This window comes from Poecile atricapillus, chromosome 11 (assembly GCF_030490865.1).
Source record: "Poecile atricapillus isolate bPoeAtr1 chromosome 11, bPoeAtr1.hap1, whole genome shotgun sequence".
NCBI classification, from domain to species: domain Eukaryota; kingdom Metazoa; phylum Chordata; class Aves; order Passeriformes; family Paridae; genus Poecile; species Poecile atricapillus.
Window position 1 is genome coordinate 7398949 of NC_081259.1, and position 24765 is coordinate 7423713.

The window sequence follows — 24765 nt, forward strand, 5'->3', positions numbered from 1 at the left end:
CTCCCAAAGCTGGCAACAGCAGTTTGCAGATGAATATATGTAGGTGATGCTGCAGAGCACTGAGTGGAGTATAGTGGTGGAAAGATCTTCAGTACTTTTAGTTGTTTCTCCTCTCTAGCCTAGGACAGGTCTCATTTCATTCAAAAATACCTTGAACAAGACTATATATGTTGCATTCCTGAACTGCTTTACCAGCATCAGATATTGGGGTGGTAACATGGCAAAATGAGAGTCCACTAATCCAATCTGTCAATCTGCCTACAAATCCTGTCTCCTTATTGCAATCTGAGCTTGGAAAGTGACCCCAAATTCAGCTTGTGTTGAAAAGGTCACCTTGAAGTCTTTTCTTTATCAATCAGAGTTTAAAGCAAGTCTCTTAACCTTTTCCCAGGGCAGAGATTTTTTTAAGCAGGTAGTGGGAAAACCTACCCAGATCAATATCTGAGTGCATATGAGCACCCAGAGTTCAAAACTTCACTCAGACTTCTTGCATTTACACAGCCAGGCTGCAATTATCCTGCAAACAGAGCTCACATCAAGTCATCTGAGGTCTCCAAACTAGAAACTAGAATTGTAGAGAGAGAAGAAAAAAATAAAAAGGAATGAAGGAATGAATAATTACAGAGCTGTTAAAAATCACATCTTCATTTCTGGAAGGAGTTCAACGAACAAAAAATTCCTATGCTGCCCAGTTTGCTCCATTTATCCTTTCTTAATGGATAGTGCTGTTTCCCTGTGGAATAAATTGCAGTGTGTCTCTCTCTGCTTCTCTTCTCTCTCTAAGGATTCCTCTCTCAAACACACCCCAAATCAGGAGAGGCTCTGGGTGTGTTTGGGACCTTGAGCACAGTCAGTGCTGGTGAAAAATTGCTCAGTCCATGATGCTACAGCAGGAAGCACTCTGGTTCCTGCCTTCAGCATTTTCTTCCAGATCATTAGCAGACATCAAGAAAAACACAGGTGATTAACAGTGACTTCCAGAACACATCACTTTCTACCTCTTTCCAATTGGAAACACTTTTAGCAACAACTCTTTTCTGTCTCTTGCTCTTAGGGCAGATTTCTACACGGGTTCTTTGTTTTGTCAATGCATTCCTCAATGTTTCCACCCCTAGTCATTTATTTCAGATGCTGGTCCTTGTCACATACTTGTGGAACATCTCAGTGTACTATATCCTCTGAGTTTCCCTCAAATATAGTGGCAGTGGGCAGTGGGCAGGAAATGCCAACAGATTAGTTGAGTGTGACCCACTCCTTCAAGTCACTTTCTTCACAGAGAGTTGCTTTTCAGGTGTTCTCCCACAACATCCTTTAAAGTTTAACAAGATTACCAAGAATTTTCCAGAGCAAACACCAAACTCACTGGTCTGTCTCCTGTCCCCATTATGTCCACCACTTTCCAACTCTCATTCATCTGCCCAATTTTAAACAGGCTAATTAAAATGTCAGCAAAGAGCTTGGCAAGTTGTGTGCCAAGGATGTGCTCTCCATCTGTAGAGGATGCTCACCTGGTCCCATGCCCCTGAACAGCTGGTCACTCATATGAACTCTTTGTCCTCCATAAAGTTAGGTGCAATTTTGGCAGATGAAAAATATTTAATAATCCTCCTCTCCTCATCACTGATTTAGGCTGGCTTTTGTTCTGCTATCAGTCTAAGTTTTCCATGTATCACTCTCAAGATAAACACTTTCTCCTCCATGTCCTCTATACCAGATCCCTGTTTTCAGGGATCCTCAAAACTCCAAACCCCTCCTGGATGTGAGGCCAGTTTTGTTGTCTCTGAGGTACTTGTGTGCAAAAGGACTTTCCTGCTTGAATACACCCTCAGCATGGCTGCTGCTTTCCATCCCTTTGTTTTCTCCTGGATTCTGCTTCTTCCTCTCTCCTTTCACTGTGATACTTCAGCAGTGCCCCATTATGGTCTCAGTCTCTTGCTTAGCCAGCCTGGTGTACATCAGTCCCATATCCTGCCTTTTATTATCTTTATTTTTACTAGAGTGAAGCCTTCCCAACTGTGTCTGAAAGACCTGCATTAAAGCCCAGCCACCTTTCTTCCACTCATTTTGCATTCCCTGTAAGCCAGCTCTCTGAAAAGCCACTGGTTTTGTGTGGCTGCCCTTTCTGCAGACCCTCCTCAGCACTTCAGCTCCACAGGGAATATAATCACTTCCATTTCAAGTGTATTTATTACAGTTGCTCAATTTTCTTTAATCTGTCATTTCTCCTTCTCCTCCCCCCACGACTGCTTTCTTTTCATGGAGCTGTGAGTGCACGGAGGAGGCTTTTACCTCTGACCCTCGCTGCCTGCTCCAGCCCATCCCTGCGCTGGCTCACGCTGGGTGCCTGGTGCACGGATTATTGCTCGTTACCGTGTGGCTTAATGAATGTGCTGTGCCCTTTGCAAACAAATGCATGTGTCACAGACAGCAGCTCCCACTGCTGACCCCTCGGGACTAATTGAGGCAGAGAAGACAACACTTTCAGGCACAAATTGCCTGTATCATCAGCACTGAGAAGGAAAGAGAGAGAGAAACTCTCCAAGGCCTTTCTGAGAGAAGGAAACCTTAACAACAGAGTGCCCATGTCTGCCTGAGTCTTGTAAAACAACATATTTCTGGGCAGGGAGAACAATGTTTTTATGTAGGGGATGCATGTCCCTCCAGTGACAAGGCTGAGTGCAAAACCACAATCATCCCTTCAGAGCTGGAGCTGTAAGAGCCAGAGAAGCCCCAGCTGACATGAAAACCATCCACATGCCTCCCTGTATGTAAAGCTGTGTGAGCACACACACCTCCCGGGGTTTAATTGGTGTATTAATGTATTAAAGCACAGACACAAACAAACAGGGACTGCCTTCATAAGCTACAAAATCCTTGAGTACATTGTAATTAACTGGGCTTGTTAAACCACTTAATAAGCAATAGATAGCATGTGCCTGATGCCCCTGCGCCTTGGCTCCGAGGGAAAGACAAGCAGTTGCTTAAATATGAAATGTGCTCAGTTCTTAGGTGAATCCCAAGAACTGTTCCCCTGACATAGGGAACTTCTGCTCAGGGCAGACCAACACCAGGGTCACTTAATACAGTCCCCACTCCTCCCCTTGTGTCCTGTTCCCACCAGACAGCTCCCAGGTTGTGCCAAGGAAAGGTGGGAAGGGCTGGCATGAGGAACCAACAAGTCATCACCAGGATTCAGGCTGTGGTCACCCTTTTCCCACTCCCTGAGGAGTCCCAGGAAAGGGGAGAAATCAGCAGGGACACAGCCAAACCAGGCAAGGCAACTGTAGAGTTACCCAGCGCTCCTGAATGCAAATGGGCAGTCAGAGCTTTAAATTTATCCCAGATTCCAGCTTACTCCCACAGCACTAGCACCCGTCCATGTGCCCCTGTGCAGTCCAGCTGGCTATCCAGCTCCAAATTTAACTTTTCCCAGCACATCACCACGCACAACTGCAGCTTTCCAAGAGCGGGCAGAGAAGCTCCCTTAAACACCGCCTCCACCCAAGTCCACCACAGGGATTTGCAGCTCTACAGCTATTCCTAGATCCCAACTGGATTCTTCTTTTCATCTTTGTTCTGCCTCCTATTCTAGTGCTGAACCCCAGGCCTGCTGCCTTGGAGCTTCCTCCAAATGCTGCATTCATCCATTTTTAAAGGTGACCTTCCAACTTTAAAGGAAGTTAGAAAGCCTCACTGTCTTCATTTGCCCTCTCCTTCTTTTCAACCTGCTCTTTATTATGAATTAAAAAGGGGCCTGAAAGGTTTTCTCTATTAAAAAATAAAAGCTTTAGAAAGAGTACATGTTTCCAAATCATTTCTCTCCCGGTTTTTGCAGCAGATGTCTTGCATGTCATGGTGTTTGCTTGCTGCAAACTATCAGCTGCCAGCCCTGATGCTCTGACTCGGACACTTACCTGACCTTGTGGGGTGTCTGTCACCCCACCAATGGTCACTCTCTCCCCAGTTCTGTCACTGCTGTTTGGCAAAGCAGTGCCCTGAAAAGTTCTGGGTGAAAAATAACTTTTGAGTGAGCAGAGTTAAAAGTGGGGTTATTTTTAACTTGGACAATACCAGATGCCCAGGCTAGACTGTGGCCTCATAAGCTCTTGTGCTGGCACAAATGAAGGGCAGCAAATAAATGAAGTCCTCTTTATTTCACCTTACTGCCAAAAGTGCATTTTACAAGCCCTGGGGCCATATAGCAATGGAAAGGGAAGGTGTCTCCAGCCCTGAGCAATAAGATTACTCTTGCTAATAAATTGGTGACAGTAATTAAAAAGGAAATAGCAAAGCAACATGAGAGCTTCCAGCTGCTGCGGTACAACATTTTGCCATTTAATCAGGACAAGCAGAACATGAATTTTTACTGTAATACAACTGATACAGGAAAGAAAACCATGATCTTATAAAGTGAAAGCTCAACTTCCAGGCCTTCTCTTAGATTACAGAATCAATCAAACAACAACAGCAAAGCACAAAGAAAATAAACCAAACAACCAGTCCCTCTTCCTCCCTTTCCACTCTTTTGGCTGTGAGTTCTGCTGCTATCCAGACAGGTTGTGCTGGCTATTTCTTTTTGCCAAGAGGTCAGGACACCACAAATCACCACCATACAGCCATACACTCTGAATTTAATCATCAGCAGTTGCCTCCATCCAAGAAACCAGAGACATGTTCTGAGCTAAGGACTCTGCCTGCCAGGCACGAGGCTCACACCCACAAACTCATTTCATGCTGACCACCAAGTGACCACAAGCGAGCAGGAGCCCTTATTCACAGCTGGCTTGTGCCACACCAAGCCTGGAAGTGTTTGGTTCAGTCAGAAAACACCCAGCCTCTCTTCCCAAACCATTCAATAACCCCTACCTGACACTTTGCCAGACTAAGTGTTAACCCTTAAACCCTGCTTCATCCCATATTATCCCTAGGACTCTTTCATTCTCCTTCCAAGCCAACATGTCTATGCTTTCCCTGACAGCCCCACTGTGCTCTCACATACACTTTAGCTCTTCAAAAGCCAACCATCAAGCTGCACAACAAGGGAAGCAGCTGATTATGCTCTTCTACAATTATCTACGGAAAGTAGGTGAGTAGTTCAGATTTTTAGGAGAAAAAGAGGGCTTCCCAAAGCAAAGGCAAGATTTCAAGGAGGTACTGCCAGGTCAAGTTTGAGTACAATACATAATGGAAGGCTCCTTGCCTCGCCTCACAGACTCAGCCTTTCCTTGGCTCTGATGCTCAGTTTTATCTTTGGGCAATGAATGATTCATGGAGTTGTAAAATATATATAATCTATATCTCCTAGAACAAAGAGTCTTTTTTTCTGGGGGTTTAAGGGAGCAGGGAGCAGCATGTGTGCTGCCTGCACTTGGGCTTGGATGTCCCTTGGGAAAGGACCCTTGTGGCTTCCTGCTTCTTCCCAAACCCAAGCAGCTGTTCTGAGCTTAAAGCTGTGCTCTGTGAGAGACCCCAGCTCAGTCTCTACAACACGGGGATGTGCTGCTGAGGGTCTCCAGAGCTGCTGTCTGGAATCACACCCAGCTCAGAGCCAGGCTATTCTCATCCAGCACTGGCAGTCCCAGTGAATGGACACCGTCAGTGGACTTAAATCATTTATACAGAACTGCAGATGGAGAAGCTGCAGCAAAAACCTCCATGTCACAGCCTAATCCCCTCAAGGTTTTACCATCCCAACCTCCAGTCCTCTGCCTTGGGCTTTGGATTGAATTTAATGAATGTGTTTCTTTCCTTGGAAATCCAACACCACCTTTCCATCATGAATATTTGATTCCTACTACACATACAAACACAAACATACACACCCCCTGCATTGTGATCAGCAAACATCTACTTACTTCTCCAGACAAGGACACCACTTTGGACAACTCCAAGGATGTTATGCCAAAGGCATTTCCTCTGCAACTGAAGAGATGACCATCCTCTGGTTTCTTGTTCAGGAACCTAAGCATGGGGCTGGGTGAGATCTGGTGAAAGCTCCAGCCCGTGGGGACCTGCTCTTACTCAGAAGGGAGCACAGGGAAATGAGAGGTGGAGAGGTTTCAGAGAGGGAGGGCTGGAGTCCTCAGTGGCTCATGTCCAGCAAGCTGTGGGATGTCTCCCTCCCTGTGCTGACACACCAAGAGCCCAGCTGGATGACAGACAGCAGCACAGTGCTATAAACTAAGGACACAGATATGCCCCACAGGGTTGAGCCAGCCCTTCAAGGTATCACCCAAATAGATTCCTGTGCAGCCCTTTGATTTCAGTGGCCCTTTCAGATCAAAGAGCCAGATTTCAGTACGTGCTGTATCTACAGCTCATGATCACCACATTTTCTTACTCTTTGAGTCTTAGATGTCTTCCCCAGAAGGGACAATCCTTACCTATTTGGGTGTACAACTTTTATGCTCAGGAGTCTTCTTTGTTTTCTAAGGATGACTCTCTTTTTGGTGAGAGATATTCACCTTCCTTTGTGAAACTGCTATTGATATCATTCTGCCTTTTTATTTTTTTCTTTTTTTTTTTGAGGTTCATGCCAGCACCACTGAATCCAGATTAGGAAATCTGGCAAAACATGAGATGCTTCACACATTACAGCCATGCTGAGAAGCTTAAGGACCTACAGAGAATGTTACCCAACTCCCAAGATTCCACTGTGAGGTTAACAGGATTAAACTGAGCTCAGTCTAGTTTTAGGATGATACTTCATCCAAGATACACTGTCAGGGATTTTGTTACCTTCTTCTGAAGCCATGGCTGTAAGACCTTCTGTTGGGATTGAGTGGCAAGCGTGTCATATGGCTGCAAAAAACGCATTCTCTCTGTGTTGGATGTGCTGCTGGCCCCGGGCAGGAGGGTTAAGGCATGCCACAGCCTTTTTTTGCTGATTGCTAATGAAAATAAGAGACTGGCACTATCATCAAGTGGCCACCCTTGCAGTTCTGTGCTCTCAAGTTTTCTAAAGGAGTCAACAGCTATGCCAAACACCTCCCACAGCTCTGCCATACCTGCTGGCATTCCGGCTGCATCCTCCGTCGCCACACCTGACCCGGCTGGTCAAACAGGGACAGCCGTGGGCGTTAACCTCGGTCTCCAGCAGCACTTGGCTCTTCTGGTTTTCCACTCCCACACAGTGCCAGACCCGCAGCATTTCCAGCCAGAAAAGCCCCTGCTTTCTCCTGAGCAGGGACTGACAGTTTCCCACTGATACTGTCTAATGCAGTCAGTTATCATTGATGCATTTAGAGCAGATCCATCAAAATTATTCCTGCTAGAGGTCTGAATCCAGCACATCACACACAATAGCTCCCTAGAAGGAGAAAAATGACACTTACCTGTCTTTAAGTGAGGCCCTTCTAAGTCGCCTGCACCGTCTGTGTGTGGTGAGATGTGGTGGCTTTGGGGGACTCGTACCTCTGGAGTTGTTCCAGCAGTGCTGAGCATGTGACTGGAACTTAAACACTTAAACTTCCAAACCCTCTGGGACCACCAGATAAACAAACGTGTCCAGGAAGCACAAACCAAACCTGCAGCCACCTTCAGAAGCCTACACAGGGCTGGCCCAGGCACTATCAAGGAAGAAGTGACCGTGCACAACTGCTCCTATCATCCCCACATATTGCCTGACACTGATACAGCAAACCCAGAATTCTCTGTCAACACAGAATATCTCTAAAACTACCAGGCAACAAGGCCTCATGAGGAAACCTGGGCAGAGGTATGACTCTTCAGCCTGGCAAGACGAGCTCACATCAGTGATGTTTGAAATGTGCATCAGCATGATGTCACCGTGCGTGCCTGACAGCAGCAGCAGGGGCTGAATCCTGGCAGGACCAGGCCTTGGATACATCAGCTTGCAAGGCCAGGAGCTCCATCTCTCTTGTATCAGATGTTGCAATATAATCCACCACCTCACCAGCCTAGTCCATGGACTGCAAGCATCCCTGCCTCTCCCAATTATCTTAATAAACAGCCTGGACACATCTATGACTCACTTAAAATAATGATGACCTGGCCACAATCAGTTTATTCAGACATCCTGGCAGTTTACCGAGCCTAATGCAGCTCCAGTCTGGCTCTCCCTGACTCTTCATGAATGAGCCTGACCTCCAGCAGTGACTGCTCTGCCATCAGTGGATGGAAACCCACACACAGGTCAGACACAGGCTGCTCCCAGAATTCAGACTGGAGCCAGGAAAGCTACTTGCTCTGAAAACAAGCTCTTAGCTGTTCCAAAGGCCCAGGCAATGACAGTTTTTCTTGCCTGCAGAAAGACCTGTTGGGATGGTACTAATCCCAACATGAAGAAGAAACATGAGGTTAGGGGCAACCCCAAATAACAGATGATTGAAGGGTATCTCTGTATGTTACATTTCTGACTGCCTGTCTGAAACATTCACTCACCCAAACCAAGAGAAAAACCAATACCCATCACACAACATGAATATTTGAAGCAAAATCTTGGATAAAAAAGGCCAAATACTCTGAAATAATAAACAAATACTTACAGAAAGTCAACTTCTCTGCAGGAATCAGGCACAGATCACAAATGAGTCACTAACAGCAGAGTAAATCATTTAACCAGCACTTAGAACAAATCCCTCCACTTTGTATAGAACAACCAAAATTTATTCCTGCTGATTAGTCAGCAGTTACACTCACAAGTTCAAAATAATACCAAAATTCAAATGTAGCTGTCTTGCAGTTGCACTCTGCTTTACTGCTGGAGAAATTATCATCTCTTCGTGAAGGAATCCTCCTGCAGTTATTTACTGGTGTGTGGGTTGGGATTTATTCTAGCTCTGTGGCATCAGACCACATGCTGGCACCGCCAAGGAGCCTGCCTGTCTTAAGGAAAGTAGTGGTGACAACACTGGAGAAACCACAAAAGATAAAGGCAAGGCAAAATGCACCACAACAGCAGAAGATACACGGCTGCTTCACCAGGTAAAGCACCTTTTCCAGCTGTGAGTGGGCAGGTTTCCTATCAAACTACACCCACACCTTCAAAGCAGCCCTATGCATTTCCCCACAGTTTGTTACATTTTGTTCCAACTGCTGGGGCCCTGCAGGCACTGGTAAATGCATGGTTAACGTGGACTCTTTGACTCATTGCACAAACAGCACCAGAAGTACTTCCAAATGTTGAGAAAATGAAATCACTCAGCATTGATTTCTTGTGTGCTCTCTTGCTGCTGCTCCTCCAAACCTGTGGTTTTTAGCTTTACTACTGTGTCTAGGCCTCTTTATCCTCTGCTAATGCCAGGCTTAACCCTGAGGATCTGCAGCTTTTCTGGTACAAATCAGAGCAGAGCAGTGATGCACTGCTGCAGTTTGCTGAATCAGCAGAAGCAGCTTCCTCTGACTCCCCACAGCTCCCAGGAATTCCCTGGACAGCAGGACACAGATACAGGGAAAGAACAAAGACCTGATGGTAGAAAGAAACACCAAACCACCACCTTCAAAACAAGCTCAAGCCTCTTGGGAGAGAAGGCGTGGCTCCTCAAATGCACATCTAAATAAACAAAAGAGCAGCAAAGAAGATCAGGACTCAGTGCAGTGTGGATAAGCAGCTGCAGAAACTCAGTATACCCCAGTCATGACCTACAGCATCCCACACACCAGACACTGCCCTGCAGCAAGTCTGAGCCCAAGGTCCCACACAATGATTCCACCCTGGAGAGAGCTGCAGTGCCAGAAACACAGTGCCCACCATGCTCCCTCCAAGCAGAACTAAAAGAAACATGACTCCATCTTTTATAGTCAAAGTACAATGAGCCAAAACTTTGTTTCTCTGCTTATTCACACACTCTAGAAGATCTGAGGAGGCAGGGTTGTGCTGCTCAGGAGGAGCTGCTGCCCTCATCCTACCAAGCCAGCATCCCAAGCTCTTTCAGTAATAACTCTTTATTTGAAGAGTAATTTGAAGCCAGAATGGGGAGAGAGAGGAGCACAAAATTATCAACTGATGGTCCAGCTGTCACGAAGAGCATGGAGCCTTCACATGGGTACATCAGGCAACAGAGAAAACCAAGAAGGAAGAACAAGAAGAAACAAGTGCCCAACCCCTTTGTGATCCCTCTCAGAGCCTATAGTTAAACCAGCTCCTTTTGAACTGACAGCATCAAAAATATTGTGGGAACTCATACGTAAAGAGTCAGCTGCCCTGAAACACACAGCAAAGTGAACCAAAGCTGACCATAGCAGCAGACTGAGTAATTGGCTAATCAACTACTGTTTGAAATGTTTCTGGGCTGTGAAATCTGATAACAGACCTTGCAGTAGTGGAGGAGAAAAGACAGAGCTTCCAAACCCCATGTTTGTTTCCCACACCTCAGAAAGGAAAAGGAAACAGGGATGGAATCCAATGCGGCTCAGCTGCTCATCCCTTGTGTAAGGTTATGTTAGGAGACAAACACTTGTCTCGGGCACTGCAGACATTCCTGGAAAGGTTAAGGTCTCAGCCATCACCTAATCCTGTAGAAACACAGCACCCCATCACTCCCAGAGACACCCTCATTAGAAAGGAAGGTCATGCAGAAATTCACTCACAGCATCATTTTGAGACATTTGCTTGAAAGTCATGCCAGGAAGTTATAGGAACAGAAGGATGCTGGAAAACATGTTTTTAATTTGCTCATCAAAACTCTCACCAGGTTTTCTAAGAGGGTTCCAGCACCATCCACCAATATGTGCTCAAACACACCCCCGTCCTCATGCCCACTGTCACCTGCAGGTTGGCACAGCAGCTTTTAGTTCCGTCAGTGACATCTCCTGTTAAAAATTCTGAGACACAACTACTAAGACACACCCTCATGCCAAGTCCCACACACTGCAGAATGGTTCCTCTCCTCCTGCAGCATCCAACCACACGGACATATATTTCTAATCAGGAACCTGAGTACAGCGCTCACTTGTACCCCACTGCCTCTACAGCAAACACACCCGTGAAAGCTTAACATGAGGTTAATTGTTCCTGAGGAGGGGACAACAATCCAACACCCAACAGCCAATTTTGCTGGTTTTTGTCAATCTGCACAGCCAAGCAAGGAGACCTGAAGCAACAGCATGTCCTGAAACAAAAGCACTGCAGCCAAAACAATCTTTTACTGTCAAGCTCCCTGAGAGATAAGGCTTCCAGTAAAACTTTTTTCCACTAACTATAGAAACTTGTCTTGGCAAATCCTGACACAATCTCCTGCAGTACCAGCTTGTCCCTGAGAATATGACCATTTGATGCTACAAAAACCAACAGGTTGTCAACTGAGACCATTAGTAGCTAAGCTCTCAGGCAAGAAAACATCTTTGTGTCTGATGAGAGTGACAGAAACAAGAGAATACCTGAGCAATGCTCCCATCACAACTGTAAATCCCACCCTCCGCACCCGCCAAAGAAGAAAACAAACCAGACTCCCCACATGTGGACCATCTCATGAAGAAGTAGACTATAGGACATGTCATTCTGAACATTTATTTATTTTGTCTTCAAAGAAGAGGCCTGGTGCAGCTGTTTCGTTAGAAAATAAAGTGTTTATTAAGAAACTAGACATTGAACACCCCTATAGTCTCTGTGAAAAGGGACCGTCCCATTTCCCATTAGCACAGGATGATAGTTATGGCAAGATAAGAATGCTCAAAGATGGAGGAATCTCATTGACAGAAAATGAGGTAATGATTTACAATAATTAAAAATAAAATAAAATTTAAAAAAGAAACATCCTTAGACTTGCTACTTAAAGCCACCAATCGCAAACAGCCACGACTGGCTTTCGTTTTCAGCAGTGAGGAACCAGAGACTTTAATTGGTGTTAAACAAATTGAGACATCGATCACAGTGGGGAGAACTGCTTTTAATGATGTTGTACGGTCCGCAGGATTTCTTCTAAGCAGAGATGGACCTGAGCTGCAAAATTCAACCCTTCCTCTGCTAGGGTGTTTGGATATAGGCTTCTGGTCCAGGCCCACAGATGCATCTCTATGACTGATACACACAGTTGAGAGCAGAGTCCCCTGAACAGTGCTAGGGAGAGGAGACAGTTCAGACGGACAAGACATCCCCAGGTCAGTTGGGCGACTTCCAGGAGATGGGGAAATTCAGTTCAGACAAGCACCCAGTGATTCACACGCTCTGTGAAGCTCCTCCTCACTCTGTGAATCTGCAGAATTGAGGTGTCAATGGCACACGGCCGCAGGTCCCCTCTGGCAGTGCACCTCTGGCATTTCCAGCTCCGATGCGGGCAGGAAACGTTGTTGGGAGATTTGGTCATGGTTTCTGAAGCCATCCAACCTGAGCCAGGTCTCCTCGTGCTAAAACAGATGCCCCCCTATGTCCATTAACTTAAAGCAATCTGCCACCATCTCTCCAGTACTCGTCTATTGCACTTTACCTTTTTATGCAAAAGAACCAGGAGAAGAAGCAAGAGAATGGAATATTCCCAGTGATATCCCTATGGGACAGCTGATAATAAAACCTCCTGGCAATCTCCAGGGTGGTTCATGCAGGTCACCTGTAAAGGCAGGATGAAGCAGAACATCCATTCTGAGGCTTCTGCCCAGTTCTGGTGGAGAGGGACCGTGACTCTTTCCAGTGGCAGTGACCCTTGAGGGCTGGTGATTTAGAGACACCCCTGATGTGATAAGGTCATCTCGGGCCACCAAGAAGGCAAGCAAAGCTGAGTGGCTGGTGAGCAAGCTCCTGGTCCAATATTCCTCTCGAAAGGATCTGGCCACACCTGAAGCTTTTGGAATACTTTTTGTCCTCTAGAGAAAATTTGCTTTGCTTATAGGTTATCACTGATATGTGTGAGCAAATCTGTATTTCCCATACACGTGACATCCAGAGAGTCCAAGGAAAGCCCTGCAAGTTGCCACGAGGGCAGCTGGCTTCTCTTGAGGACAGGATGAAAGGGTTTACTTTTCCATCTGAGAGGCTTTGGATGAAGTAAGACAAAAGTGGGATAGGAGAGGGGAGAGGATACAAATACCAGCCAGAACAGGACCGATACTCCTGTTTTTGCCAGGAAGAAGCAACAGAATACTTTTTTTTTTCCTCTCCTTCAGTCAACCAGCCTCGAGCTGATGGCTCTGGGTACGCGACTGGGTTACAATCAATCTCTAGTGGGGTGGGAGTATAGGGGAGAGCTAAAGGGGGCTGGAAAAGGCCCAGCAATGGGACCTGCGTGTGTCTGATATGCTGTTCCACTTTGCTTACTGCTCTAGTCCTGGCAAGGACACAGACCCTCCTGCGCTATGGATTCTCCATCCATGCGGGAAGTCCAGGCAACTCCTCAGATAAAGCTCATTATTTAAGCAGCAGGGAGAGACCAGAGTACGACAACGATATAGTCAGATCCAATGAGCCGCTCTAACACACACAGACAGACAGACAAACAAAAGAAGCCTCCTAGAATATGTGCACTTCAAAGATAACCACACTCTCTTCCTGTCAGAGAAGTAAGATACTTTTTTTTTTTTTTCCTTTTCTTTCCATCCTCATTCCTTCCAACATTATTTTCTGTGCAAGAACTGGGAGCGGGGCTGCCTTTGTTCTTACCAAAAGTCTTCATTCTGCTTTAGTTTCTTCCAGGCTCCCCGCCTCGTCTCGCTCTGGGAGACCTCCCATGGCGGTGCCACGTAAGAGGTGATGGCAGCATTCACTGGGTGTTGCGAAGACACAAGCTTACAAGGAAAACTCCAAGCAGGGAGGACATGACTAAAGATGTCAGTTTGGTTGGCTTGGTTGTTTTTGTTTTGTTTGTTTGTTTTTTTGTTTTGTGTTTTATTTTAAAGCAAAAGTACAATTATTTACTGTGTTATTAGGATGACTCCTTTCAACTGGGTTTTAATTCTCTTTATTTGCTCTCATTGCTGCTGTTGTGCCTTGCAGGAATATTTAACGAACACAGCGACCATTGGAGGAAAAGAACAACCCTGTTATCTGGTGACAGAAAACCACAGTTTCAGTTGGCTTTAACGTGTGTACAGGCAGGGCTGTAGAGTCCTATTAGGAGGAGACCTCAATCCATACAGACCACGCTTACTGCTTCCCACCATTTTGAGGGCACAGCCTATAAACTTGACATCAGAACAGGGACTTTTAAGGAGTTTTTAAAAGCCATGACGTCCTTTGCTGAAATAAACACTGACATCCTCAACATAAATGCCTTGGTTAAGAGGTTTGGAATGTCCAGGGAGGCTTATTGGATTCAACATAATTTCTCTGAAACCTAAAGGGGGAAAAAAAACAGAAAAAAGAAAAAAGCAAAATAAAGTAAACGAAAAAACAAAAAAGAGCAAAACTAGAAAAAAAGAGAGAGATATCGACACACATGTGATTATATAAAAAAGAACCAAATGAATAACTAGCAAACGGCTGCCATTAAATTAAAGCCAAAATGTCCTCTCCAGGCAGGGCTACCTCACTCTGTCTTTCCATAAAGAACAGGCAATCATTTCATGTGGAGCGTGCAGGCACAAGTGCTCTGAGGACAAGGGGCATGCAAGAGGTCTGGACACACAGCTGGGAACAGCTCTTTTCCAGAGGTTCCCACTAAGTCCAAATTCCTACCTAGTCCATTTTTCTCTAGGCAGTCAGTGAGGAATAGGGAGACTCCTTCCTGTGCCTGCTTTTCTCTTATGATTTATCTAATCTGGCATAATGTTCTTGAAGCCAAGAAGTACCATTTCAAGGCTGGGGAGACCTGACTCTCGTTATCCCACAGACCTTTCTTCATCCCAGCTGTCCCATCGACACCAAACCCTGCATGCTGGAGGCATCTTCTCCTCACACAACCCCACCTCTCTAAAAGTGATCTGAAGGTTTAGGATTTGCCAGAAACACTGGCCAGACGAGAAAGTAAAATAAGGGGAGCAGAGATCATAGGCAAGCTCCTTCCTTCAGTCCAACAAACTTACAGGGCAAATATAATGTTTTAAAGGGCTGTATCAAACATCTCTTCAGAATGTACCTGCCTTGGGATGCCCCAGCCAGGGAAATTCACTTGTTTGCCACGACCAAGATGCTCATGGCAGGATCTTGAGGATTGCTCTCATCTATACCAAATTCTCATGGGTCTAAAGGGTTTTTCTAAAAAATTACTGGGATGTCTTGTCTACATAACAAGATTTAGAAAATACTCCTGCACCTCCTACAGTCTCAGGATCCTGAACAAATCAGCTACGTTAACTCAAGTCTGGCATCACTAGAGCAGCATGGAGCAGCTTGGATGCCATTAAGAATTGATCTCAATAGGAAGAGTGCTTTCAAACAGGCAAGGAAATTTTCTAACACCAAAACTACACCATCAGGAAGATTTTTCTTTTCCTATTTCTTCTTTCTATTTTGTCTTTTATATCTATTTATATTTCTCCACTGCACTATCTTACTCCATCTGCACATCAAATACATGTTTCCTTTGATGGACCAGAGGATGCAGACAAAAGCTGTTTGTTTGGTTTGGAACTGTTTAAACTTGTTTGGGGGAAACTATTTTTATTCTCAGTGGCCCTTAAGGGCTGATCCATGTGGGAGAGTAAGCCAGGCTCTGGTTCATGTGTCATAAACAAGATTCATAGGCAAATCCAAGTGTTGAAATATCATTAGTAAATGAAATGAGAGTGAGAAAGAGCTCAGCTCAACTCTCATGGTTTAAAGTGATCAGAGTCACTGGGACACAAATAAACACGGCATCCCTGAACGTCACTATTTATCATGCTTTGTTTTTCACAATATAAATATATTTTATGGCCACCGAAGGACAGCTGGGAAAGTCTATCCTCAACAATACCGAGCATCTCCAAGGAGAACTCCTGTCTGCTTTATTTTCTTTGCGTTTCTTAGCTCTGCTAAATTAGGGAAATTTCACTTTTGCCGGGCCACAGACCTAAAAACCCACTGGGGACACACAGCCCCAGCGAAGGGACATGTGAAAGATCAGCAAGACTTAAAGCTGGGGACTCCAAGGGCTTTGCTGTCTGTCATCAGTGCTGTGAATCCCAGCTGCAGGGATCTCCAGTGCCAGCAGGGTCGGGGCTGCAGCGGGGATTACCCCACCACTGACACGCAGGGGCTGCCGAGGGACGACGAGGAGCGTGGCAGGAGGACACCCCACGTTTCTGAAGCTGAAGGGCTGAACACACATCCAGCTGGCTTGGGAGAGCAATGCAGCACCGGTCCTTTTGGCATCCTCTCCTTCTGATTTATTAAAGTCCCCAAAGAATCTGAAAAAAAACATGCTTCTCTCCTGACTGGTTTTCTCTCTCTTCCTCACTGCTCTTTCCCCTATTGTACTGCTACCCTTAAACCCGTTCTCTTGTATGGAGCAGAAACCAACAAGGCTCTTGCTAGGTTTATGTCTTCGCTGACAGATGTGAGATGGATGATGCTCACGGAGATGTCCAGGGTTAAAATGGGTGAATCTCAACAGGTTCAGAGTTTGGATGCTGCTATGACAAATGTCATCTACCACCACAGCTATTAGCTTCTGAAAAACTGCCTTGGAAGTCTCTTTAAAAATGTGGGGGTTTTGCTTTACTTTTTTTTTTTCTTTTTTCTTTCTTGTCAAAAGGAAAAAATAAAAAGGAGAAATATAAGTGTTCAACTTCCTAGAAGGAGTTGGGGAAATTTTAAAAACAATAACTTTTGTGGAGTTTCACATTTGTCAGTGCCAGCTGGAAAATGGGAGGAAAAATACTGTCTTTGACATTGGTTGTAGATTTGTAGGGAAACTCCAACGTGCAAGCCTGAAAATAGTAAGGAGGTAAAAATCCCCACCCTGTAGATTAAAATCAAAAACATCTCCAAAGACCTACAAAATTGGGAAGGGTCTGACATACTAAACTTTGATCTACTCCCAGTTCTAGTGATATCACTTTTAAAATTAAAATATAATACTCTCTCTACTAATAGCCATCGTATGGTAGTAGAATAAATGTATGGAGAGTGTTGGAGAACAGGGAAGGAGGAATGAGCTCAGATTTGCTGTGCAGCTCTAACAGCTTGAGATGGAGGGAGCAGATGGGACATTTCTCTAAGCAGGCTGGATGGATGTGGCAATGAAAGGACAAGAAAATTGAAGGCAACCAAACCATGCAATCAGTTTTTGTCCTCAACCCTGGCCATCCACTTAGTCCTCCAGAGCTATCTTGTGTTTCCCAACACCCTGGCTAGTGGGTTTTGGCCACTCTGCTTCATGCCCCTACCAATCCAGCCTATGGACAGTGGAACACACTTCCTCCACTGAGAGAGCAAAACTAAGGAGAAAAAGCAGATATTTTCAACCTGCCTTCCCTGTGTGCCTTCTGGTAAAATTGCCACTATTCAAACAGAGCATGCTTCTAAGACTTTGGAAACGTGAGGCTGCTCCACATCACCTGAGAGGAGCAGCAGGGATTGTGACTTGGGGAGGTGAGGGAATGACGCAAAAAATGATGCACTACTCCCCACAGCATCCCTATCTGCCACAGCAGGAGTGGTGCAGACCACTTTTGAAACCCAGGGATGGAAACTGCAATATAAATTGCTGTGAGAACGGGTGAGAAAAGCAACGGGATGCTACGTAACGCCTGGCAAAAATGGGTTAAACAAAAATAGCAAATTAAGGGAAACAAGCTGGCCAAACACAACTCTGCTATCCACACAGCTCACATTAGGCAACGGAGATTTGAGCTCTCTTCTGAGTTACAGCAGAATTTATGATATAAAGGAAAAGCAGTAGGAGACTCCAACAACAGTGTACATTTTATCTTTCTCTATGCACAGATATGAAGCATGAATAACATCAAAGAAAGCATGAAAACCATCAAGCCTGGCCCACATCCTGAGCAAAGGAAATAGCCATCCCTTTAGTCAAAGTCAGCACTGCTGTGTCTATATCTGAGGGGTAAGCAACACAACAACCCAGGTTTCCTGTCATGGATGGGTTCATCTGCCGGGCTAGGAAACAAAACCCTCTCTTTTCCCTTCCTCTCACAGCATGTAACACGGTCAGATGCAACCCAGCCTAAGACCTCTCTTGCCACAACAAAGCAGGTCACAGAAGCTCAGCAGAAACACAGTGAGGCTGTCCCTGATGCTCTCAGCTGCAGATAACTACATCATCTCCTCTCCTGTCCAAGGAAAAGTCAGAGAGCCCAGACCTCCTCTCATTTACACCAGCCCAACAGTGTTGGCCACTATGGAGAACCTCAAGAAAATTCAGTCCACAGATGAATTTCACACTGATACACAGACATCAAGCAGATCTTCAAGCAGATTGCACCTCTTCTTAGATTAGAAAGGCTCTGAGAGCTACAGAAATTCTTACAATCCTTCATTTTCATGTAAACAGGGTCCTTATTCCCCTCCACAGAGAATTTTCCATGTCCAGCAATTCAGTCCACTGTTTTCATTTTCCATGGTTAAACCTTTGGCATAAGAGTCTCCCACTTTAAGCAATGAGATTTGTAGTCACAGGAAACCTCTTGGGAGTGTGCTAGATGGAGCTCTAGCTACAGCTTGTGCCATCTTCTTGTGCTTGTCCACAACCCAAAACCACAAACAGAAGCACTTGGGAGTGTTTTGGAGGGCAGGGAAAGGAAGACATGGATGGAGAGCAAGAGAAAAACGGAAGCAAATGGATCCAGAAGGTCCCATTTCCACATAAATTTCTCTAATGTTTGGCTAGAGCAGAGGAAGGGGTAGGAGAGTTCTGCAGGCACTCAGTGGCCGAAGAGCTTTTCCTTGGGGAAAGGGCAGCATTCACAGCTTTCCACGGGGTGAACTCTTGAAGACTTTGTAGGATTCACTAAACCTTTGGTGGGAGGAATTCCAGTATCCGTTGTGTTTCCACCGTTGCCACCACTATCGTAGACCATGTCCATATTAGCCAGGATCACAAGTTTGTTTTCTCTGGAACTCTTTCATGGATGGAGTAGTTCCAAGATACTAAATGATGTAGCCTGATAGCTCAGGAGGCAGAGCTCCAAGATTCCCCACCAATCCCCCTTAGGGAAAGCCCCAAAGTAGGAAAGCACTTAACAAGGTATAAAATGAAAAATAAGAAGGAAAAAAAGAAATCTATTTAAGACCAAGGATGACAGAAAAAAAAAGAGGTTATTTTCAGGTCTGAGATGGCCTGTGATTTGAGCCAAAGCTACCCTCCTGTCCAGAGGCACAGCCAGTGCTTTTTCTCCAGCCTGTATGGAGGTGAAGCTATTTAAAGCCACTCAGAGGCCCACTGCATGATGGAAAGCAGCCAGATCAGTTGGGCCTCATCGGTTTTGTTTTTGTTAGATTGAAGCCAGAGTATGTGAAATGACTTGTAAGAGGACCAGGGAAGGGGGAAAGGCTGGGCACACAGCAGTCTCGCCCATGACACGCAGAGCTTAGTCTCTGCCTCATTTAAGTGGTAGTGGGTCACAGAGAAGGTCCCTGAGCAAGGAGAATGGCTCTTTTGTCCCCTGAAAGAGCCACAGCCATGCAAAGGCACGTGGCAAAACTCTCAGGGGTTACAGGTCAGCCATGAGAACAAGCTGCAGGAAAGTGTTTGTAAAGCTGGTGGTAGCTGACATCGTGGGCATTGTCCAGCTGTTGCCCTGTCTCTGCCTCTCCTTGTGCTTGCACTGAAACATCCAGGAGCCTTCTCCTCCACCACTCTCATGGCTGGGAGGGAAAAAAAAAAACCTGTCTCCCTGCCTCCACAAGTCCCCACTTCTCACCACTGTGCGCTCTCACTGCCTCTGCACTCCACAAAGCCCAAGGGACCTGGCATGAAAGATCCCATCCTAGCAAGTAATACATCATTTTCATCACTTTGGTTTTCAAATATATTCTTATGTCAATTTTTAATTCTTTTTTTTTCAAGTCAGCCCTCGGAGTGCTGCCAATTTAAGCACAGTGCACAGTGCTACAAAAGCTTCTTATTTCCACTTTGCCTGACAGGTATCCGTGTCCCTGTGACACTGCCACTGCTCCCCAGCTGCTTCAGATAGCAATAGTTACCCTAAGCATTTCACAGAGTTAATGAAACCACTGACTAATGTGCCCAGAAATGAATATCCACTGGGAAAGAATCTGGTTGGGCTCGTGTTCCTTAATTGCTGATTAATTCCAATTATGGTACAGCTGATCCACCAGTACCACAGATCACCACATCAAAGAGCCAACCAGTAAAGGAAGCCCCTGAGTTAGAGCAGCAACAGCTCTGTTTCAAACTTCTTTTCAGCTGGAAACTGCTTCATAAACATTAATTTGTTATGCCTCGCTCATTCCCTGGGTAGGAAGGAGCTGTTCTATTTATTACACAGGCAGCAAAATGGTGGCACAAAGCAGGACCACATTTTCTCCAAGGTCTCCCAGGGAAGCAATGAGAGTCCTGAACGCGCAGCAGGGAACAGCCCCAGCTCCAAGGCTCCCATCCTCTGCAGGAGCTCTGGGCTCCAGGAGGGGACAGAAGGACCTGGTAAAGCCAGAGGGCTGGGATATGACAGCAGACACCAAGAAGAGACACAGATGGTGGACAGGATTGCACACAACTGTTGCAGCCTGCAGCTGGGACCTCCCCAGCCCAGGCAGTGCCAGGGATGCTCTCCTGCTCTTCAGAGGATGGGAGGAGCTGATCAAGGCCCAGAATAAATCCTTGCTTGTTCAAGTCTCTTTACTCTGCCATCTGCTCCAGCAACACCTTATGTCATCTAGAAAGGCCAGAGCTACCCTCCAGGAAGCCCAGGAGCTGTACAAGCCCAAGAGTCTGAAGTGTCAGGAAGAACATCCTGTGGGAAAACACGATTTTGTGGAGTTTACAAACTGAGCTTGGAAACTGAGGAGCGCAGGAGATCTCAGCAGGCAAGGAGGCACCGAGCACTACAGAGGAGCTGTAAATGGGAACAGGAAGAGCTGAGGGCTAAAACACAGCGAGAGCAGCAGGGAGTTTCGAGGAACAAGGTTTTGTTGATTTTTTTTAGGCTGTTTGGATGCTGCGTTGTCCGGAATTATTGTTCTTCGTCTGTGTCTCTCCAGTGCTCCTACTCCACTGATTGCTTTGGAAATGAAGCTGCCACCACAGCTCTTGATAATTGCCCCAGTAGATGGTTTTCAAAATAAGTTGTCTTCTGCACCCTAGTATGTCAAAGGGTGTTATTACACTTCCCAAGGGAGAGCTCCAGCTCCAGATTTTGTTTCGAGAACATGTCTTGGTATCTTTCAGTATTTCACAAGCTCTAAAACACACACCCCAGGGCACAGGGAAGGCTGTGCTCTCCCAGGGGAAGACAGAAAAACATGAGTTTATGCTGATACTACAGAGCTCCTGTGGGACTATTTGGATAGTGCCAACCAAACGAGTGTCAGGTATTTGTGGTGGCCTTCATTCTGCAGAAGGGGCTTTGCTCCCACCAAACACACATTAAATACGGCAGGTTTTTGCCAGAGAATGCACGAAATGCCTGAAAAGCTCCTTGCAGCCAGCAAAGCACTGATGAGGCGAGTGAGGAGCCCTGTGGGGGGCTGCTGCTGTGCAAAGAAACCCTCACTCCACCCCAGAGCAGAGAGTGAGCTTTGCAGTGTGGGGAAGATCTGGCACAACAGGGCAGCAGCTCAAGATCTGTGCCCAAAATGTGTGTCTGCTGTTTATTAGGGGTCATCATTCAAAGGAGGGAGGAAGGACCACGAGTCCTTTCTGACAAGCTTTTTCCAGCATGTGGTCTAGCTGTGAATTTTTGCTCAAGCAGTCAGCTCTGAGCTTAACAAACTACACATCTGCCAAACCCTTCTCTGCCCCAGTTTCATTCTGGGTCTGCAAGTACGTCTCCCTCTCTCCCTTCTCCCTCTCACATCAATTCACCTAAATGCACAAGGCATTTAAAGCACTTGAGCCCAATCTTATTTCACACCACGTCACTCTGTGTAAGCCTTTGTGTGTCTGCCCCACTTGAGGCATTGGCATGTGCTGATCAAACTTCAGCAGAGATGAGGGGCAGTGAAGGGGCTGCACTCACAGGCCTCCAGATGGGGAGGCACTGCAACATGGAAAATCCTGGGAACACGGCTATCCAGAACCTGTTTTCCCTCCACTGGAGGCTTTTATGCTTGAGAAAGAGGAAAGCAGCTTTACTTTAAAAATAAGGAAAATAAGTCTTTCCTCTTCTCTATCATCTATCAACAAAAATAATGCTTTCCACCACAGCTAGGACATCTCCCTCTCTATTTTAGCTGTTCCTTGAAGCAAAAACTCCCCATACCATGGCTAAAACATGCAAGATCACTCACTTCTAACAGCACCTCCGTATTTACACATGCAACTAAATGTGAGAGATCACAGTCCACAGCCCAGAATTCAACCTCACTCCCAAAACCAGCCTGTACACAGAAGAAACCAAGCTGAGTGATGCCAAAAGTGCCAACAGAAAGCAGGGAGAGTGTGCACACAACCTTCTGCGTGTGGGGCACGTGGGATGGATGGGAGGGAAGCGTGAGAGGGAAGCAGAGAGTGATGCCACAGCACGGAGCACGTGGCAGGGAGCAGAGGAGTGCGGGAGAGGGGCAGAGAGCTCCAGCTCACACGTGTGGGGCGAGAGCACAACGCTGCTGAACATTTACTCTCACATTACAGATTTAATGGCTTTTAACAGGAGACTTTGTAAGCGATCAGGAATTGGAACAAAAGGAGCTGGGGGAATAATTATCCTAACCAGGGGAGCTAAAGAACATGGCAAAATCTGTGCTGAGCAATCATGCTAATTAAAGGCACCCAGAAGAATCAGGATAGAAACGCCAAATGGTTTTCACTCTGCTGCCCTAATCCACTAACAGCCTCGGCACTTTGACTCCCACCAGCTGTGGGAAGGATGGCTCTGGGTGAGCTGGTTTGTAGCAATAAATGACAGAGATAAACAAGTGACATGGTGGGGGGAGGGCTGGTCCCCTCTGCAGAGGAGCCTGAAGCGATGCTTGGCCCGCCAAACTGAACAGTGGCTGCTTTGCACCAGCAGCCTGGGAGAGGACCAAATGCTCCCACAGCCTCCAGCTGAGCAGGAAAGATCCCAACATCCTTCCCAGAATGCAGAACAGCTGCTGGCAACCAGCAGCATGAGGCTGAACGCAGCCACAGCCACAAGCCTGGTCCTTTTGGGCTGCTCAGCCCTGCAGAGTGACTGCCTCTGCAGGGAGCTGTGTCACAGCTCAGCACGCTGCTCTGTCCTGGGATGTGCTCCCAGTGCCACACCACAGCTCTGGCAGCACTGAGTATGCTGCTCCCTTGTTTGCTCAAGTCATCACAGGGTTGGGACTGCTCAGATTTGGCTTTCAAAGGTAAGGACATCTTCTATGCAGGAGGCATCATCCTGATCTTATAATGCTTAAAATTCCAGCTGGGCTTCTTGCCATGCTAACATCAGAAAAGCAACAGCTAACACTGCAACACGGGCACATTTCCACCCAGAAATGTGAAGACTTGAGAAATGTCCATGTTGTAGAGGAAAACCAAAAAAGAACACTATTGCTCCAACAGACCCAAATAAAAATTCCCATGCACTCAGCTAGTGTAAAACCCAATCAGACTCCTCAAGGAGCTGCTGAGCCTTGGACTGATGGGGGTTTCAGGGGAATATCTTCTTCAGATATGCCTGAAGTCCAACAGTACATCACATACCAAGGTAGATGGGCGCAGAAACACAATTAACAGAACAAGACACAGAGTGGTGAAATCACCCACTGAGTACAGAGAAGTCTCTCTCTGCCTTTCCCAACCTCCACGAGAAGGTTCTCCTCAGATAAATGCTTGGGTAAGATGTGAGTCTCTTCCCCCAGCAGTGCAGCCACCACTGGGTTTTGTTGCAGTCACCTGCATTGGCACAGCATGAGAGCTGTGCTGGGGAGGTGGGGAGGCAGAAAAACCAATGCTAGCAATTGCCATCAAGTAACAGCTTTCTATTTAAAAAAGGGTAGGTTTTTTTGTTAATCAACAGGTCCATTTACATGGAGCAAATACCTCTGTAATGGACACCCACAGGATCACAGGCTGAACTATTTGTGTGCAGCATCTTTTGATTGATTCACCCTAAAGATCATCAAGTAAATGAGAGAGGATGTAATACTTCTGCAGAAAACATTCCACAGCGGATACATTGATTACAACACTCAGCCAGCTGCCGGGTGCCAGCCTCTTCTTAAAGAGACTTCATATTTGAGTCTCTGATTAAATATTTGGAAACGGAGGAAAAATCAGGCCTAGATTTGTGCTTCCTTCATGGAAACTGGGATTCTTCCAAGGAGGATCACATGAGTGACCCATGTCCAGTCTCCCCCTCACTTCCTGTCCTCAAGATTTACAATTCTATTGCTTTGGTCCTTGCCCAGCCAGAGACCACTGTCACTCCACTGCCTGGCCTCTTCCCACTAACTCCTTGGATCAAGACAAGAGAGCCTGTTTGGTGGCACACCTGGAGACCTGTTGATTTATTCATTCAACCCCCATGTACATTTTGCCTACCAGTGCCTCTCTGACTCCTCCTCTCTCACCACAACAGATCCATTTTCAATCAAAAGTCCAACAGGACAAGAAAAGACAGGGCTGAGAATGAGGAATACCCTGAGACGAATACAGAGTCAGAGAGTTCAGGACCCATGAGGAAACTAGCAATGAAGCCATCAGATGAATAATTTGCCCCAGCAGCAATCCCAGCCAGCAGGGATGGAACCAGAGCTGAGAGCTTGTACACTCTGCAGTTTGCAAAAGCAGGTTCTTTTTCCACAGACCAAATCCCAGGCTGACACCTTCTTTATGAGCTGCT

At 46.2% G+C, this 24765-nt stretch overlaps 1 protein-coding gene across 3 annotated transcripts in view; it reads right to left on the reverse strand.

The window, feature by feature from the left end:
* NTRK3 (neurotrophic receptor tyrosine kinase 3) overlaps positions 1-24765 on the reverse strand; it is a 204031-nt gene that overhangs the window by 52195 nt on the left and 127071 nt on the right. The window contains exon 13 of one of the 3 annotated variants that reach the window (XM_058847129.1): positions 11510-14225. The exons of the other annotated variants lie outside the window; for them this stretch is intronic. Within the exon in view, the coding sequence (XP_058703112.1) occupies positions 14107-14225 (119 nt within the window). The 3' untranslated portion in view covers positions 11510-14106. Of the gene's footprint in view, positions 1-11509; positions 14226-24765 lie in introns of those variants that run through there. 3 annotated transcript variants of the gene reach the window in all.